The 16,782-nt window shown below is 38.4% G+C and overlaps 4 protein-coding genes and 2 pseudogenes across 4 annotated transcripts; 3 read left to right on the forward strand and 3 right to left on the reverse strand.

The window, feature by feature from the left end:
* Positions 1-391: 391 nt before the first annotated feature.
* LOC120151782 (protein trichome birefringence-like 38) lies at positions 392-2,187 on the forward strand. Its single transcript, XM_039164138.1, has 5 exons — positions 392-667; positions 1,036-1,213; positions 1,303-1,478; positions 1,573-1,731; positions 1,841-2,187. The coding sequence occupies exons 1-5, from the start codon at positions 408-410 to the stop codon at positions 2,133-2,135; spliced, it is 1,068 nt and encodes a 355-aa protein (XP_039020069.1). The 5' UTR covers positions 392-407; the 3' UTR covers positions 2,136-2,187.
* Positions 2,188-2,218: 31 nt separating this feature from the next.
* On the reverse strand, positions 2,219-6,003 carry LOC120151780 (ubiquitin carboxyl-terminal hydrolase 24-like). Its single transcript, XM_039164136.1, is given in 8 exon segments — positions 2,219-2,707; positions 2,916-2,933; positions 2,935-3,093; positions 3,248-3,393; positions 3,791-4,038; positions 4,264-4,454; positions 4,581-5,267; positions 5,621-6,003. Coding segments are annotated over 8 exon segments (1,653 nt in total). The 5' UTR covers positions 5,636-6,003; the 3' UTR covers positions 2,219-2,518.
* Positions 6,004-7,321: 1,318 nt separating this feature from the next.
* On the reverse strand, positions 7,322-8,748 carry LOC120151824 (annotated as a pseudogene).
* A 2,702-nt stretch (positions 8,749-11,450) lies between these two features.
* On the forward strand, positions 11,451-12,023 carry LOC120151825 (S-locus-specific glycoprotein S13-like). The gene has a single exon (XM_039164168.1). It carries the CDS (start codon positions 11,451-11,453, stop codon positions 12,021-12,023), a length of 573 nt encoding a protein of 190 aa, XP_039020099.1.
* A 1,349-nt stretch (positions 12,024-13,372) lies between these two features.
* Positions 13,373-14,889, forward strand: LOC120151826 (annotated as a pseudogene).
* Positions 14,890-15,227: 338 nt separating this feature from the next.
* LOC120151781 (transcription factor bHLH91-like) lies at positions 15,228-16,727 on the reverse strand. The gene is given in 5 exon segments (XM_039164137.1): positions 15,228-15,364; positions 15,443-15,609; positions 15,612-15,861; positions 15,967-16,506; positions 16,509-16,727. Coding segments are annotated over 5 exon segments (1,269 nt in total). The 5' UTR covers positions 16,713-16,727; the 3' UTR covers positions 15,228-15,256.
* Positions 16,728-16,782: the final 55 nt, after the last annotated feature.

Below are 16,782 nucleotides of genomic sequence, written 5' to 3' on the forward strand. Positions count from 1 at the left end.
AATATTTTCAGAGAGATGATTCCACCACTCAGTAAAAAGCATTTAGTGGTTTGGTTCCACCAAAATCCAAAGTAACTCCAAAACATACGTTTTATTTTCTTATGGGAGTATACGTTTTTGAACGTTAACCTGCAATTTATGCGTTGACTCACTGAGTTGTTCACCATGTGAAAACATAAGCATCTTTAGCTAAATAGATAAATGCAATCCTCCCTGTCTTTATCCCTAATCAATCAGCATCTCCCATGCAAAGTTAAACCTTTCTGCAGAATTTAAAAAAAAAAAAAACTTGCCTTTTTGCTGGTATAAGTAACACCCCCACTATCATTGTATTTGTCCCCTTTATATACTCATCGTCCTCTCTCGATCTCCCATCATCATCATATCATTCATTCCTCATTTTCAAAATGGGATTTTTCAAAGCTATTGCCACCTTTGTCGTCATCTTCTCATGGTTATCTGCTGATGGCAATAGCTTTGATTTGAGAAAAGAAGAGACGAAGTGCAATATGTACCAAGGGAAATGGGTGTATGATGAGTCTTTTCCTCTGTACAACTCATCGGCATGTCCTTCTATCCGCAAGGAATTCGATTGCCTCAAGTATGGCCGCCTCGATCTTTTCTACCTTAAATATAGATGGCAGCCGAGCAATTGCCAGTTGCCGAGGTACTTTGCTCTCTACATCTTATTCTAAGTTTACTCGAATTTCAATTCGAGTGTCGAACGCACCCGTATATCTCGTATACATGAGTGCTCTGTGTTGTTCCAAGTTAATCTAATTCAGATACGAGTGTTGAATACATGCAAATAGTATATCTTGTATACATGAGTGCTCTGTGGGTTGTTCTGAGTTAATCTAATTCAGATACGAGTGTTGAATACATGCACACAGTATATCTTGTATACATGATCGCTCTCTGTGATGCATACCCCAATGATTCTGGGATTTGAAATGCACCGACATCAGATCATGTGCTCTCATTCACATACAACAATCCATAAATTAAATAGTTTCCCCTTTGCAATTCCAACAGATTTGATGGACTGTCATTTTTGAAGAGATTCAATGGGAAAAAGATAATGTTTATTGGGGACTCTCTAAGTCTCAACATCTGGCAATCGTTGATATGCATGCTTCATGCTGCAGTGCCAAATTCCAACATAATCAGACAAAAGTTGAACACCACCACCATTTCTTCCGTTGAATTCCAGGTAACCTGCAATAAGAATCTGACAAGTAGATTAACTATGCAAGAATCTGTGATTAAAATAATGTTTCACGTGATTCATTGATTTGTCAGGATTACAATGTGTCGGTGATGCTGTTTCATTCACTGTACTTGGTGGACGTTGACGAGGAGAAGATCGGAAGAGTTCTGAATCTGAACTCAATGAGGAATGCGAATCTATGGAAGAACGTTGATGTTTTAGTTTTCAACACTTGGCTATGGTGGTACCGCAGAGGACCGAAGCAACCGTAATGGCCTTTGCATCGAAACTCGAGCATAATTAACGAGCATTAACAACAGGAACTAAAACATATTTTGTGAATGTGTGTTGTTAAATTGCAGGTGGGATTATATTAAAGTGGAAGGGAAGATTGTGAAAGACATGGATCGTATGACTGCATTTAAGGCAGCCTTGACAACATGGGCTAAATGGGTTGATTCAGATGTGGAAACTGATAAAACCAAAGTTATATTTCAAGGGATCTCTCCTTCACACTACCAGTGAGACTACCTTTTCCCCTTTGAAATTTTTATTAGCCAATGTTACTCGACTTCGGTCATATCCGAACACTTGTTTGACTGACTATTTTCATATGAAACTATGTTTCAGTGGTTCGGACTGGGGCGAACCGGGGGTGACAAATTGCTTGAAGGAGACGAAACCATTCAACGGAACAGTTTATCCAGTGGGGTTGCCTGAGGCAGTATATGTGGTTAAAGATGTGCTAAGTGGTATAAAGAAGCCAGTTCATTTGTTGGACATCACAGCATTGTCTCAACTGAGAAAAGAAGCGCACCCTAGCTCTTATAATGCCTTTAGAGGGATGGATTGCACCCATTGGTGTGTGGCTGGCCTTGCAGATACTTGGAATGAACTTCTGTACGCAGCTCTCCTTAGTTTTTAGCAGATTAAAGTTGAGTGAGATGAAATAAAGGCAGTATAAATTTATTATTGGAAACATTAAAGAAAAATAAATACGGAAGGGTATTCTCCAAAAGCATACCTTATAATAAATATAACATGTATACACAAGAATACAATAGCGTATGTTCTATGTTTTGTATACATGCATAATTCCTCCATACCTAATAGGACTGTTCTTAACTCATGATAATAAGAAAACAAACAAAACAAAATCACTACTTAAGAACGTCTTATATATATATATATATATATCAGTTGCAGTCAAAATCTCCATTTGAAGATAAGGCGTGACCAGCGGTTAAAGGGAAGGGAAGGGAAAATCAGAGGTTGAATATTCACTGAAGAGGTCTAAAATGACAGCTTCTATGTTTGTTTATAAAAGAGAACATATGCATGGTCATGTAACACCTTGCTTGTCCCAATGGCAGTGACAGAGGCATCATCGAAGCGCAGCCATTGGCCATTGGGATAACGAGCATCAGCAGTATAATGCCCCCTGGAGGGATCTCTTCCATGATGGGTTATCGTAGCAACAAGTTCATATTTCCGGCCCTGAAGTCCAGAAATAAAGGTTAAATATATATAGCATTGGATTGCCAACAAAGCAGGTGGCAAAAAAAATAAACATGTACGCATCATTGTAGCAGATACTTCGGTAAGAGATGATTAAAAGTCAATTTGTAATTCACGATGTGAATTTTCAAATGCGAAAAGAAGCAATGCACACGTACTTAAACTATTGAATGAAGAGAAGTATTACCTCGGTGGATGGAGAAAAAAAGTAGCTCCCGACCCAGTGTCAGCTCAAGTGGGAAGTGTACAGGCTTATGCAGCTTGGTACTCCCCTGGCTTCCATAGCTAAAACGCATCAGGTGCAAAATCATTATCTTCGAAAGTGTCTGTATCTTGACAGATTTTTTGGCAGCAACAACATCAGCCTGATGGATATGAACACAAGAAAATCCAATTTATCATAAACACATACAGGAAAGGATGAAACATATAACAAAAACAAACAATCTTAAGATTTATAAAAGGAACGTAGGATATAGTAGCCAACAACAAAAGGAAACAATTAAAAGAAATAAATACCTTCCCGGCTGTTGATGCACGGTAACCCTCTAGATATTCTGGTGCTGAGAACAAATGAAGTGCATCCTCAATAGTATGAACAGCATCAGGATGTATATCAAGGTGGAGCAATAGATATGGTTGAACAGTAGCAGAAGGTTTATTTCCTGCCCCAATAGGCAAATTAAGAAAAAGAGAAGATTACAATGTCATTAAATAGTACCATGTCCACCGAGCAGGATAGAAAATCCACCCAAGAAACAAAGCTAACATCTGGATATGAAAGATGAAGACAACCAAGTTTGAATTTGTATAGTATTTCCACTTTGTCCACAGATCGAATCTAACATGCATAAATTGCTGTAAATATCTAGGTGACTTCACTATGTTAGTGTTTTATCTTTTTTTAAGTAAGTTTCTGGTGGCTGCAGTTGTACAGTAAAAAAAAAATAAGAAACACGGGTTTGCAAAACCCATAAAAATATGTAACCAAACAAATAACCATATGAATTGCCTGCTTTCATATAATCCAATATGCTTTGCAACCGAAGTAAATGTCCTTACCTTTAGCCTTCACCACACTTCTCAACTGTCCTCCAAAAATATCACTTAACTCGGATGGAAGGAAGCTTTGAGTTCTTGTGACAGCAGATTTGTTTTTTGGTCCAACAGTCTCCCATTCATCATCTTCTGCAGAAGAAACTAGTGACGACCTGACCCCATTTGAGCTATCGGACTGCCCTTGAAGCTTAACCAATTCATCATGCATTTGATCCATGATAAAACTTAGAAATTCCTGAGCATCTTCCTGCCTGATATGATTAACAAAAATTATCACAATGTTATTTCATTAAATATGGTACATAGTTAATAGTTATCATACTGATTTCAAGAATATACAAACATTTAAATTTTAAATCAATCATAATTTCTTTTAAACAGTTATAGCATTTTGGAAAGGGTTAGAAAGAAATCAAGAGGACCAGGACAAGCATATATAAATATAGTAATAATACTAATATAGAAAGCAGACAAACCTTGGCCTACCAGATATGCTATTTGGCACATCTGGAGTAAAGCTTTTAAGGACAGATTCAAACATGACAGGACTGAATGGTCTACCAATCTCAAGGGCCGTTGTATCCTTTCTCTTCAAATTAGGATCGGTGGGTGGCACATTAAAGTCGGATATAAACTCAGCAAAAGAAGTTAATATTGGATAGCCAACCTATCAAATCAAAACCAAACAAAAGCGTCAGTTGGTTAATCTATTGACAAGTTCATATTTAGTCACCTTGAGATGATCATTTATTAGAACATAAGTTCAAGGAAACAACACAAGCATACAACACACCTTGGGTATATTACGAAGTCTAAGTTGCTGTAAGAGCTGAACAAAAGGAGAACAGTATAGGAGAGCCTGTAAAGTGGCATTGAGAAAGCATAAATTCCCAGAGTTAATCAAGCCACGGGGTGATAAGTTTTTAACAAGTTTAATTGGATCCTCGGCTTCTTTTGAAATGTCTCCTTGAACAGGGCTTCCTAACAAAACATCATTCATCTCATTCCCATTTTGATCTCCACCCTCTATAACTCCACTCTCAAGGACATAAAATTTCGAACTCTGAGAATCATTCAAGGGACCACATTTATTTTTGGATAATTGCAGTTGAGTTAAATCAATGCCTTCTGCATTCAGCCGTTTTATGCCATTGTTGAGGATACAGTTACTTCTGGAACTCTTAGCATTTAGAATTTCTTTTGGAGTTTGAAGTGCACTCGAGGAACAATCTGTAGTTGTTTTTCTACTTTTTACACCCTCAAATAGAGAACTTGAGGATAAAGATTCAACTGGTCCATTCATAGAACTTGGCTTGTTGCTTAAATTACCATTGGTACTCCCCAAAGATCCTCCATCTGAAAAATCGAAAGAACCAAATTGCAATTCCTTCTTTTCCACAGGCTTTTCAGATTTTCCGGGGGACTGCTTCGACAGCAATGACCTGGTTTCTTCTTCGGTGAAGGATCCGAAAACAAATACCTGTTCAAACCAAGGAAAACAATGGGGCCACAGTTCTGATTAGAAGCCAAGGCAAGTCATGGTTCAAGCATAACTGGAACATATTAAGGCTTGTCATATAAAAAGGAAAAGACAACCTCGTTTTCATCATTCATAAACAATCAATTCCAACCAAATCATAATTGCTATGTGGGTAAACCCAGCAACCAATCATCAAACAATTCAAAAAACTTTATTTCTCTAAAGTACCAAACTTTTAAGTGCTTAACAAGGAAACAAAAGTAAACCCATCACGTGATTCAGGGGAAAGTTATATTACGTACATTTAACAAAAACCCAGATATAAAAGGGATTGAAGGGGGAAGGGGACAAACCTTAGAATCAGTCATGTCTTATACAAAGGAGAAGTTTGAGAAGAAACGAGAGGTATAGAACAAAGATCAAAGTCTAGGGCTTGGGAAAACCCTGAATGTGCAGAGAATAAAGAGGGTGTGACTGAAGAAGACATGAAAAAGGAATCAACTTTGAAGGGGAGATATAGAGAGAGCATTTATTGGAAGAACCCTCTCTTCGATCCTCTTCAACTTCACCAAAACTCAGCATCAACAGGCTTTGAAATCCAACTCCGACGCGGTTAATCCTTCTCCTTTTGGATTTCTAGGGTTAGGGTTCTTTTACTTATTATTTTCTTTTAATGGCAGAGGGAAAAGGGGAGTGCTTGTTAATTGCAGATGGTGGCTGTGATGTGGTGGTGGTGGTGGTGGTGGTTTGCAAGGACTAGGACTCTAGGTTTATCATATAAGAATGAGAACAAATAACTCTTCATATATTTCATTAATAAATTTATATACAAGTCTTTCTATTTTATTTACTTTTTTTTCAAAAATAATATTTTAATAAATATATTTTTACTTCAAATATTATATATTAATATTATGAAATTAGTATTATAGATTAATATTTTACTTTTATTAGTAGTGAGAATCATATATTGTGTATGAATCAAACGATATAGTAATAAGAGCTTTGCTATTCTCTCTAAAGATTCTGAATAGTATCGAAAAAAATACAAATATTTATTGTAAAATATTATTTTATATTCATCACTAATTTATTTAAAAAAGCACATATTGTACTTCAAACTTACGTAATAAATGATTAAATTTTTTAATAATAAACTAAATTTTCATTAAATAAAATATAAGGAATAATAAAAATACAATTTTAATATAAAAATTTACAAAATGCTAAATAAAATAAAATTAAAATCTCTTTAAACATATGTTTTACTTTATTTTAAAAAAATTATCGATGCTTTATCATTTATATTTTAAATTCGATATAATTACAAACTAAAAGACCTCGACAGTAAAAAAAATTATTGTTAATTTTTTAGGTTTCATATTCTATTACCATGAATGTTAGAAGTATAAACATTCAATGTCAAATGATGTCATAAAAGCAGAAGAACAACGGTATCATAAGAACACACATCTATAGTTCGGAAGAAATTAAAACATGATTATGTTTATTTAAAACTAAATCATAAGAAAATTAAATAAAAGAAGATTAATAAAAGAGAGAGACGACAACATTAATCACTTAAAATAATAGTTTAAAAGAAAAATGGGTAAACTACGCATTTAGCACTTAAATTATCAGTTTTGTTCTATTTTAGTTCTTAAACTTTCAATTTTTTAAAATCATGCCTAACATTTTGTTTTTATTTCATTTTAGTATCTCGCCGTTAAAACTTAATGTGTTTAGTATCTAAACTATCAGTTTTTATCCGTTTTATAACCTAAACTTTCAATATTTTTCAAAACTTAACGTTAAACTTCGAACGGGTACTAAAATGAAACAAAAGCTAAACTTTAGCTATGGTTTTAAAAAAATTAAAAGTTTAAGTATTAACACGATCAAAATTGATAGTTTAGATACTAAATATGTAATTTACTCAAGAAAAAATAAAAAATACTAATTTAGGAAAAAAATAGAGTTTAGAATTAATTTAATTCGACCAATATTACAATAAAATATATAGTACAAAATAACACCAAGATTAATTCATTTAATCATCTTGCATCCATGGTTAGGCCGTTCACCGAGTAATTTTCCATCTCTTTCTCCACCACATTTGCTTCCACAATCCTACTTTCCGTGGAAAACGCAGGTTGTTTTGGCAACGGCAATTGCATTTCTCCGTTCAGCACCGAAATAACATCGGACATCGTCGGCTGATCGGACGGATTGTCTTCCACACATAGCAGACCCAAAGTAATGCACCGGAAAACTTAAACTCGGATCCATTAGTTTTAATGCCGCACCATGTTTCCATAGTTCCCATGCCTGCAAACAACATTCATTTACATCATACATGGTGTTTGTTCGATATCGGTAAAGCATAGCTAAGCTAATTACTGTATGAATATGATATGAACTTACATATCCGACCAGGTTAAGTGGACCGTCGAACTCGAAACGGCTTCTGTTTTTCCGACCGCTGACGACTTCCAACACCATAACTCCGAAACTATAAACATCAGATCTTTCGGAGAAGATTCCATCCATTGCATATTCTGGAGACATGTAGCCACTGCATTAATTCTTCAAACTTACAGTTAATAACCATGTCCATGTTTGGTAATATGATTGGTATACCAATTGTAACAACCGGGAAAACTTCGGTTGTAACAGAAAGCGTTCACCTACTATGTGCCGACGATCCGGTTCGTGTTTGTTCCGGCTTCATTTGTTTTGTAAAGTCTCGCCATCCCAAAATCCGATATCTTGGGGTTCATGTTTTTGTCAAGCAATATGTTACTCAACTTCAAATCTCTGTGAATGATTCTTAGTCTATAGTATTTGTGAAGGTAAAGTAGTCCTTGAGCTACCCCTTCAATGATGCTAAATAGCTTATCCCAATCTTAGCTTCCTTTTCGATTCATCTGTCGGACATAAAGCACTGGTTAAAACACACAACATAGAAACCGGCATCGATTGACTCTCGGAGAAAAGGTTAAAGAGTTGCTAACCAAAGATGGAGGAGTCCAAGCTTTTATTAGGCAAGTACTCAAAGACGAGCATTTTCTCATCCCCTCGAACGCAAAAGCCTAAGAGCCGCGCAAGGTTTGTGTGTTGCAGTTTAGCTATAAGTATAAGCTCATTTTTGAAATCCACTAGCCCTTGTGTTGATCCTCTTGATAATCTCTTTGTTGCCACTTCTAGTCCATCGCCCAATGTTCCCTGAGGATTAACGAGTTTTCAAATGTTAGACCGATTGTTGAAGTAATTGTCAATAACTCACCAATGGGGATTGACAGACGCCTTGAAAACGGGTCCGAAGCCACCTTTTCCGGGGCAAATTCTCCGGTGAGAAGCCATTTGTAGCAGACATAATCATTTGTGCCGTATATATGTTTAGATTGTGACCTTTGTTTCCGGTTTGAAGCTCCCTTATATCACTTGTGTTGTCCGAAGTCATTAAGTCAAGTAGGAACATCTTTGTTCAAACCAAAGTTGAAGTTCAGATAAAAGTTGTAAGTTTATAGTAAAAATCAAATGGTTTTCCTCCGTTCTAATTAGGGCTGTAAATGAGACGAGACAGATTACGAGCTACTCGAGATCGACTCGATCAAGACTCGATAAATACTCGGATCGAATAGACTTGACTCGAGCTCGACTCGAGTTCTTAACAACCCGAAACGAGCTACTTGATACTCGACTCGAAAAGCTCATGAGCAACTCGAAAATATAATATATTAAGATTTTTTTTTAAATAAATTATTATTAATATTAATATTAATATTTATGTGTTGATTTTAAAAAAAATACAGTAAGGTTTTTATGTATTTAATGTTCAAGTTCGAATTCAAGTTTGAGGATTCATTCAAGTTAAGTTTAAGATTTTTTTTTTCATTTTGAGCTGCTCACGAGCTTCAGTTCAGGATTTCGAATTCGAGTCAAGCATGAAAATTTTAAGCTCGTGAGTTTTCGAGTCGAGTCGAGCTTCGTTTCAGAGTTTTTGAGTCAAGTCGAGCTTAGTAATACTCGAGCTCAACTTGACTCATTTACATCCCTAGTTCTAGTACCTTCCTCTCTAGCTCGGGCCAGAACAGAGGAGGGCAGGACCGTCCGGAGGTTCTTCGAGGCCATAGTCTCATCCCACTTGTCCTACCTGTAGAAAGAGGCATCAAGGAAAATGATGACAGGGGTCCAGGGGTTGTTATCGTTGTGAATCTATGGGCCATTTCGTGAGAAATTGTGCAAAGACTCCGGAGGTGACCCCAACCATTACTCATAAATCAATTCCTTTGGTTCAGAGAGGTGGGAGTTCTGCATACGGACAGACTGTTAGGGGAACAACTAGATTATGAGCTAGTCCCGAGCCTAGAGTTGTCGTTCGCGAGTATGCAGTCAGAGTTAGGGAGGACTGTGATGCAGCTGAAGTGATCTTAGGTACTTTTACTGTGTTTTCATTTCCAGTCACTGCTTTGATTGACCATGGATCTGCCCACTCCTATATCTGCTATGATTTAGTTCAAGAGAGAAACATCCCAACTGAGAACCTCAATATAGGAGTCCGAGTGTCCAACCCTTTAGGATTAGATGTCCTAGTAGACAAGGTCTATCGTAGATGCCTGGTAGAGATTCAGGGTGAGATCTTTTCAGCTGATCTTTTAGAGCTACCGTTCAAAGAATTTGATCTGATTTTAGACATGGATTGGTTATCGGAGCACGACGCAAGCTTTAGGTGTAAGCTTCAACGGCTTAAACTGAGAAAAAAAAAGATGGAATCTAAATCGTAATGTTCGATGAGAAGTACAAGGGTGCAAGGGTTGTGTCGGCTCTTAAGGCACAAAGGATGTTGGATCATGGTTGTGAGGTCTTCTTGGCTCATATTGTTGACACTCGAGTTGAAATTTTGAGAATTGAGGATATTCAAACTGTCAGAGACTTTCCAGATGCTTTTCTAGAGGAGTTACTTGGTTTGCAGCTAGACAAGAGTTAGAGTTTGGAATCAGAGTAATGCCCGATTCTGCTCTGGTGTCCATTCTCCTTACCACATGGCACCAATAGAGTTAAAGGAATTGAAGTCGCAACTACAAGAGTTGCTTGAGAAAGGGTTTATCCAGCCAAATATTTCTCCTTGGGCAGCGCCAGTCCTTTTTGTTAAAAAAAATATGGGTCGATGAGGTTATGCATCGACTATTGTCAGTTGAATAAACATACCATTAAGAACCGATATCCTCTTCCCAGAATCGACGACCTTTTCGACCAGCTTAAAGGAGCTTGCGTTTTCTCCAAGATAGATTTGAGATCTGGGCATTATTAACTAAAGATTAAAGAAGTTGATATCTCAAAGACGGAGTTTAGGACAAGATACAGTCATTATGATTTCCTTGTGATGTCGTTTGGACTCACAAATGTCCCGACGACGTTCATGGATCTCATGAACTGAGTTTTTCACCTGTACTTGGATCAGTTCATGGTGGTCTTCATTGATGACATGACATCATGGTATACTCGAGGTCAGAGGACGAACATGTCAGCATCTTCGTATAATTCTTCAGACTCTTAGAAATCACCAGCTTTTCACTAAATTTGGAAAATGTGAGTTTTGGTTAGCTGAGGTTTCATTTTTGGGCATATAGTAGTAGCGGACGGTATTCGAGTCAATCCTCAGAAGAATTGCAAGATACTCGAGTGGGAGCCGCCCAAGAGTGTAACTGAAGTGCGAAGTTTCTTGGGACTTGTAGGCTACTATCATAGGTTTGTGAAAGGTTTTTTATATATATAATATATTAAATATTTAATAATTTTGGTTAATTCAATTAATTCTTAATTAACTGATTTTAAACGAATTAATCGATAACCAAAATTTGAAAAACTTAACTGTTAAGTGATTGAACCTAAAATTAAGACCGACTAACCGAAAAAACTTTGATTCAATTGATTAAATCAGTTAAAACCACAATTTGAACACCCCCAAGTGCATGTAGTCTTCCCTGAGAATACCAGTACTTGTCTCTGATTGGAACGTGTGCATGTCTGGTTCAAAAAAATTGGCAAATTTTGCTTTCGGAGCAGCTGATGGCTACAGAAATTTATGACTGCTTTCACTTTCCTGGAAACGGCAAACTTCTTCCAAGTAAGACCGACCAAGCGCTGCCGTGAGGAACTCACCAACAAACGCAATAAGAGATGAAGAAAATGCCAACCAGACAAACTCCACTTAACTCCGTCTGGAACATGTTAAGCTTTCGAGTTGTGGTCCTAATTTTGGGATGTCTTCGGTTAACTGAAGCTGCAACCAACACACTCAACCATGGTGATAAGCTTAATTCCAATTCATCTGATTATCTTGCATCCCGAAATGGAGCCGTCACCTTAGGCTTCTTCAAACAAGAGTATGGTCAGACTTGGGATGACAAACAATTTGGATATTATTTGGCTATGTGGTACACTGAAGACAAGTCGAACTGCTCGATCTGGTTGGCTAACCGAGACGACCCAATCGCAGATGACTCGGGAGTTCCCACGGTAGACGATACCAGACTTAAAATTATTTGCAGCGGTGGGAATCCTATCAGACTTTTCTCACTCCAATCTACCTCTATCACCATTAACAGTTCAGATACGAAGCTTGTCTTGCAAGATTCAGGCAATCTTGTTTTGCAAGGTACAAACAAAGTGTTGTGGCAAAGCTTTGATTATCCAACTGACACTTTCCTGGCTGGGATGAAATTGGGTGTCAGCCATGGGGCAAGGTTGTGACTGACTTCTTGGTTAACCAGATCGATCCCGGCGTCTGGATCATTTACCCTGGAATGGGATCCTATCGGAAAGGATTAGTTGTACGGCTTAGAGAGCGGATTTTGTGGACTACCGGTGAAGGTTTTAGAAATATTCTCCCCTTGAGCGTGAACTATAATTTCACTCATGTTTCTAATTCAAATGAGCAATATCTCTATTATGCGCTTTTCGTTAGTCAATTTACTCCTGAAGAACGTAGGAAAAAGTCGAGGATAGTGTTGGTTTATGATGGGAGATTACTTGGAAGTAAGTTTGTCGTATTCGATTCGAGAACCTGTACTGGTGATAGATCAGATGATGGTTGCAATAGATGGGAAGGAACGAAGTTCAGAGACAAAGGTGAGAAGTGCGGAGAAATGCAGTTGCCATTGCCAAAACACCCTGCGTTTTCCACCGAAAGTAGGATTGTAGAAGCAAATGTGATGGACAAAGATATGGAAAATTACTCGGTGAACGGCCTAACCATGTCTACCATGGATGCAAGATGATTAAATGAATTAATATCAGTGTTCTTGTAATCATACTGCTGCACCAACATGTGCAATTCAGTCGATATGCTTTTGATGCATCAAAGTTTAAGTTACCATACTGTAGCTTTCAACTTTATTTTCCTGTTGCAGAAAAAGAAAAAGATGCGACTTACTTTCTCAGCAACATTGACTAGCTTCTTTCTTACAACATAGTGAGCCTTGATCTTCAAGCCTTAACATGGCTCGTGCCGGTTTTCTCGTAGTTTCGCGCATTTATTCGGAGAGTCTTGAAGAAAAAATGAAGAGTCGGAACAACATAGACTATGCTAAAAGGATGTCATAGTGCGTCTAAAACACCTTAAAATAGTCCATTATCTGAAACACCCTATTATAAGTGATGGGTGATACTTCATAGTTCATTCCTTGAACACCTGGGCCCTTTAACAGCTGTAATTCCCTTTCACAACACAACGCTGCTTTGTTTTCTTATAATATGCTCTCATCCCAACAATCAATAGTCCCCACTTCCCTCAATAATGCCACTTTGTATGTTATATGTATACGCTGGTGGTAAAAAAGAATGTTGTTCCGAGATCCAAACTCGAGCAGCTGCGTCTCTAGGGGTAACTAAGTAATTTTACTCCCAACAGATATGTCATACAATGGTTAACTAGGAAGGCCAACAACTTTGAACAGATGAAAACACGGAAAATCTAGAAAACTAAGAATCATTGGACAGATATTTATTTGTACACATGGCTAGATTTTAATCTACTTTTGGGTTTTTGTGGTTTCAGTTTTTCAAGGGAAAATACTTGGGTTTCTTCAGTTGTATCTCATGAAAATCCCTTCATCCCACACTTTTCTTGGTATTTTGTATGAAAATAAACAATGGCTAAGAAGAAGAGCTGGTTCAGTCTAGTGAAGAGGCTCTTCCACTTTGAGACAAATGCAAAAACAGAAAAGGTAACTCTTTGAGGCTCTTACTATCTGTTTCTCAGAAGGAGAGGAGGAGGAAATGGATGTTCGGAAGGTCAAGAACCAAAAGGTTGACAGCACCAACAAAGGATAAGCATACCGTGGCCGAAGAACCGGTTTCAGCCACTCAGGTTGCGGCCGAGATTGCTCCGCTCACCGTTACCCTTCAATCCGAGCATATATGTGATGAACAATCCAAGAATGTTCAACTAGATTCCTCTTCATCTAATAAGCATATGAGTAATATCCAAGAAGTTACAGCCAAAGAAATTCAGGCCACCTTTAGGGGATGCCTTGTAAGTTCTCTCGTTCCATCTTTAATTTAGTTGTTTTCTAGTTTCTTGCAAGAAAACTGAGCTGACAACAAAATTGGCATACTGCTAACTTGTGGAGGAAAGGAAAGCTTTGCGGGCGCTGAAGGGGATAGTGAAGCTTCAAGCAATCATCCGTGGAACGGCCGTGAGACGACAATTAATGACTACTCTAAGATGCTTACAATCGATAGTGAACATGCAGTCTCAGGTTTTTGCAAAGGGAGGCACTTGGCCATACGATGAGACCAAACAGTTGGTGACATTGGAAGACAAGATGATTAAGGTATTTGCCAAACTCTTATGGCACGATATCTTGATGAAATGTTTAAACAAAATTGCAGGTGGACATAAACAGTCAAAGAAGATGGGATGATAGCATTTTGACAAAGGAGGAGGCAGATGCAATGGTTTTAAGCAAGAAAGAAGCTGCAATCAAAAGAGGGGGGATAAAAGAATACTCGTATGTTCATCGGGTAAAGGCTTCGAGTATCTGTCTTCAATTTTTTATTTTCCTAGTGCATTGTTCTAAGGGGTTGGTAAAGAAAATTGCAGAAGTCAGCTGAATCAGAGCAAAACAAGGGTAATGGAAGGTTAAAGTACTGGTTAGACGAATGGGTGGATACTCAAGTCGGTAAAAGTAAAGAACTCGAAGATTTGGACTCGATTTGAACTTCAAATCGCAAGCAGCCTACGGAAGGAAACAGAGCTAAACAGCTAAGGCTGAAGACTTTCCCAAGACATGATCATTATAATTTGGAAGGATCGGATTATCCAATGCTACAGTTTCCTCAAAGATCGATTCACGAGAAGCAGTCTTCTTTGGGAGAAGACAATTGTCTTTCGGCCTCTCCTGTAATTCCAACATACATGGCCGCTACACAATCCGCAAAGGCCAAGGTAAGATTGATGAGTTCACCAAAGCTAAGGCCTTTGAATTTCGATACTCAGTCTGAAAGCTACTCACCATATAAGAGCAGACAGTGCCTTGTATCTTCAATTACAAGGACTAGTGCTTATCACCAGAGATCCCCTAGCCTAAATGGCATGTCGGGTCCTGCGAATTGAAGCAAACCTTAAAGGATCTTCGCTTGAACTCCGAGTGTTTGTTGCGTAGTTGGGTGCAAGAAAGCATCTTTAGGTGATCGACTTTGAACACTAGATGCTACTTCGAGCTTAAACGATTGAATGAATTAATCCAGTTTTAGTACTAAAATTGAGGGTGTCTATCACCAGGAAAATCAATGGAGGATCACAGTTTTTCGATTTATTTTTGTTAAACTGTTAAACTTAAAAACCATATCTATTGCATCTATATCATTACTAAAGTAGAAAGGATGAAAACTTGATTAACAGTACTATTCAAAGTAATGCTTGTTAAACTCGACAGCTTAAAGACAAACACAAAAGATGAACCCTTTCCATCACTGGCAAACTACAGAGAATTGTTACTGGTTGGCGGAGCGGCTGCATATTGTCTATCCACGACATCGATGAGCTTGTTAGCTATGGCACTAGCATAAACAGACGAGCCTTCGTATATCTGCAAAATATACTCGAAACCGTCAAACATGCACCTATGGTGGAGAAAAAACATGTATGTATAAAGGAAATATTTCACCTTGGTGTTGAAGAGAAAGCTGTAATAGTCGCCAATGTTTCCACCAGCAACATGGTGGAGATCCAACTGAAGTTCATCGAGGAGTCTGGCCACGAACAGCAAGCAATTGATCTTCTTCCTCTGCACAAGTTTGATGGTAACTTCGTCGTCGATGATGCGTACATCACCTCGGAATCCTTCGACTTCCTTTGAAGCCAAGAACTCCTCAAAGAAGTGTTGTAGCATTGGTCTGGATTACCTAGGGGCTTGCAATCAACATCCCCTGCATCAGCAGCACTAGCAGCATCTTCAGCCTTGAGCCTCTTGCTCCTATCTTGGCCGCATCGCTTCTTTTCGACCAGTATTTTAAGCTCATGAACCGTTCTAATAAGTTCTTTGATGTAGTCTATAGCATCTCCAACTATGGATGCTCTATCATTCTTGGTTGTATAGCCAATGAAACACAATAAACAAAGACCAAAAGATTGAAACTTTTTTAGTGCAATTCAACATGAAAGAAACAAGCATTTTTAAGGATAGGGTACCTTGGTGGGGCTGGGGACCATTGTCCTCAAAGCCTGGTACTTGTCGTTTAGATGAACTCTCCTTTCTCTTTCGGTTGCAAAGTGTTTGGTTGTTTTGCCAGCTTTATCTCTGCCTTTGGTACGACCAGCCATGGAGATGTCCCTGGTGAACTCAATCATGCCATTGTCGCCATCATGATAAAGGCCACCGACTCCGTCAGCATCTTTTTCGTCGGCCGGCACGGTGTAGCCATGCGGCAGAGATTGCAGCAACTCCCTGAAAACAGGCGGCTGAGGGGGCAGGTTGAGATGGAAAAGTGGGTCGTATACAACCGGGGGAGAGCCGGGTGTTGTTTCAAAGGAAATGGAGGAATTAGGGAGGAAAGAACATCTGGGTAAATGGAAAAGGCTGAGAAGGTCAGGTGTAGGAGTATAGCCGGCGGCGGCGGCGGCTTCAGCTGAAGGAGAAGGGACCATATTGAAAGCTTCCCAATTGGACTGATCATAAGAAAGCTCCTGTGTTAGATAGGGAATCAAATGAGCATTGCTGTTGTTGGTGGAGGGGTAGTATTATCAAGCAAATAGTGTTGGTGGGTTTCCATATCCATGGCGGCGGCGGCAGAGGAGACATCCTCATGGCGGTGGTGGTAAGAAGAGAGATTGAGGTTGTCTTCCGAACTGATGGTGGCCCCCGGCAAACCCATCAAGTCCTGACAATCTGCGATGGAGTGGGGATCAAAGCAATCACTCTCCTCGTACACCTTCATTCCTTTTTTTCAGACAGCAACAAAACAAGATCAATAAAAGTTTTTTTTTAAGTGAGAGAGAAGAAAGAAG

The sequence above is a fragment of the Hibiscus syriacus genome, unplaced genomic scaffold, assembly GCF_006381635.1.
Source record: "Hibiscus syriacus cultivar Baekdansim isolate YM2019G1 unplaced genomic scaffold, ASM638163v2 tig00111069_pilon, whole genome shotgun sequence".
In the NCBI taxonomy this organism is placed as follows: Eukaryota; Viridiplantae; Streptophyta; class Magnoliopsida; order Malvales; family Malvaceae; genus Hibiscus; species Hibiscus syriacus.

What these genes read in the sequence shown, in the direction of transcription:
- LOC120151782 (XM_039164138.1), top strand. Translation starts at nt 408, where the DNA reads ATGGGATTTTTCAAAGCTATTGCCACCTTTGTCGTCATCTTCTCATGG. An exon ending in AGCAATTGCCAGTTGCCGAG is followed by an intron (nt 668 to 1,035) that starts GTACTTTGCTCT and finishes CAATTCCAACAG; the next exon opens with ATTTGATGGACTGTCATTTT. An exon ending in TTTCTTCCGTTGAATTCCAG is followed by an intron (nt 1,214 to 1,302) that starts GTAACCTGCAAT and finishes TTGATTTGTCAG; the next exon opens with GATTACAATGTGTCGGTGAT.
- LOC120151825 (XM_039164168.1), top strand. Translation starts at nt 11,451, where the DNA reads ATGAAGAAAATGCCAACCAGACAAACTCCACTTAACTCCGTCTGGAAC.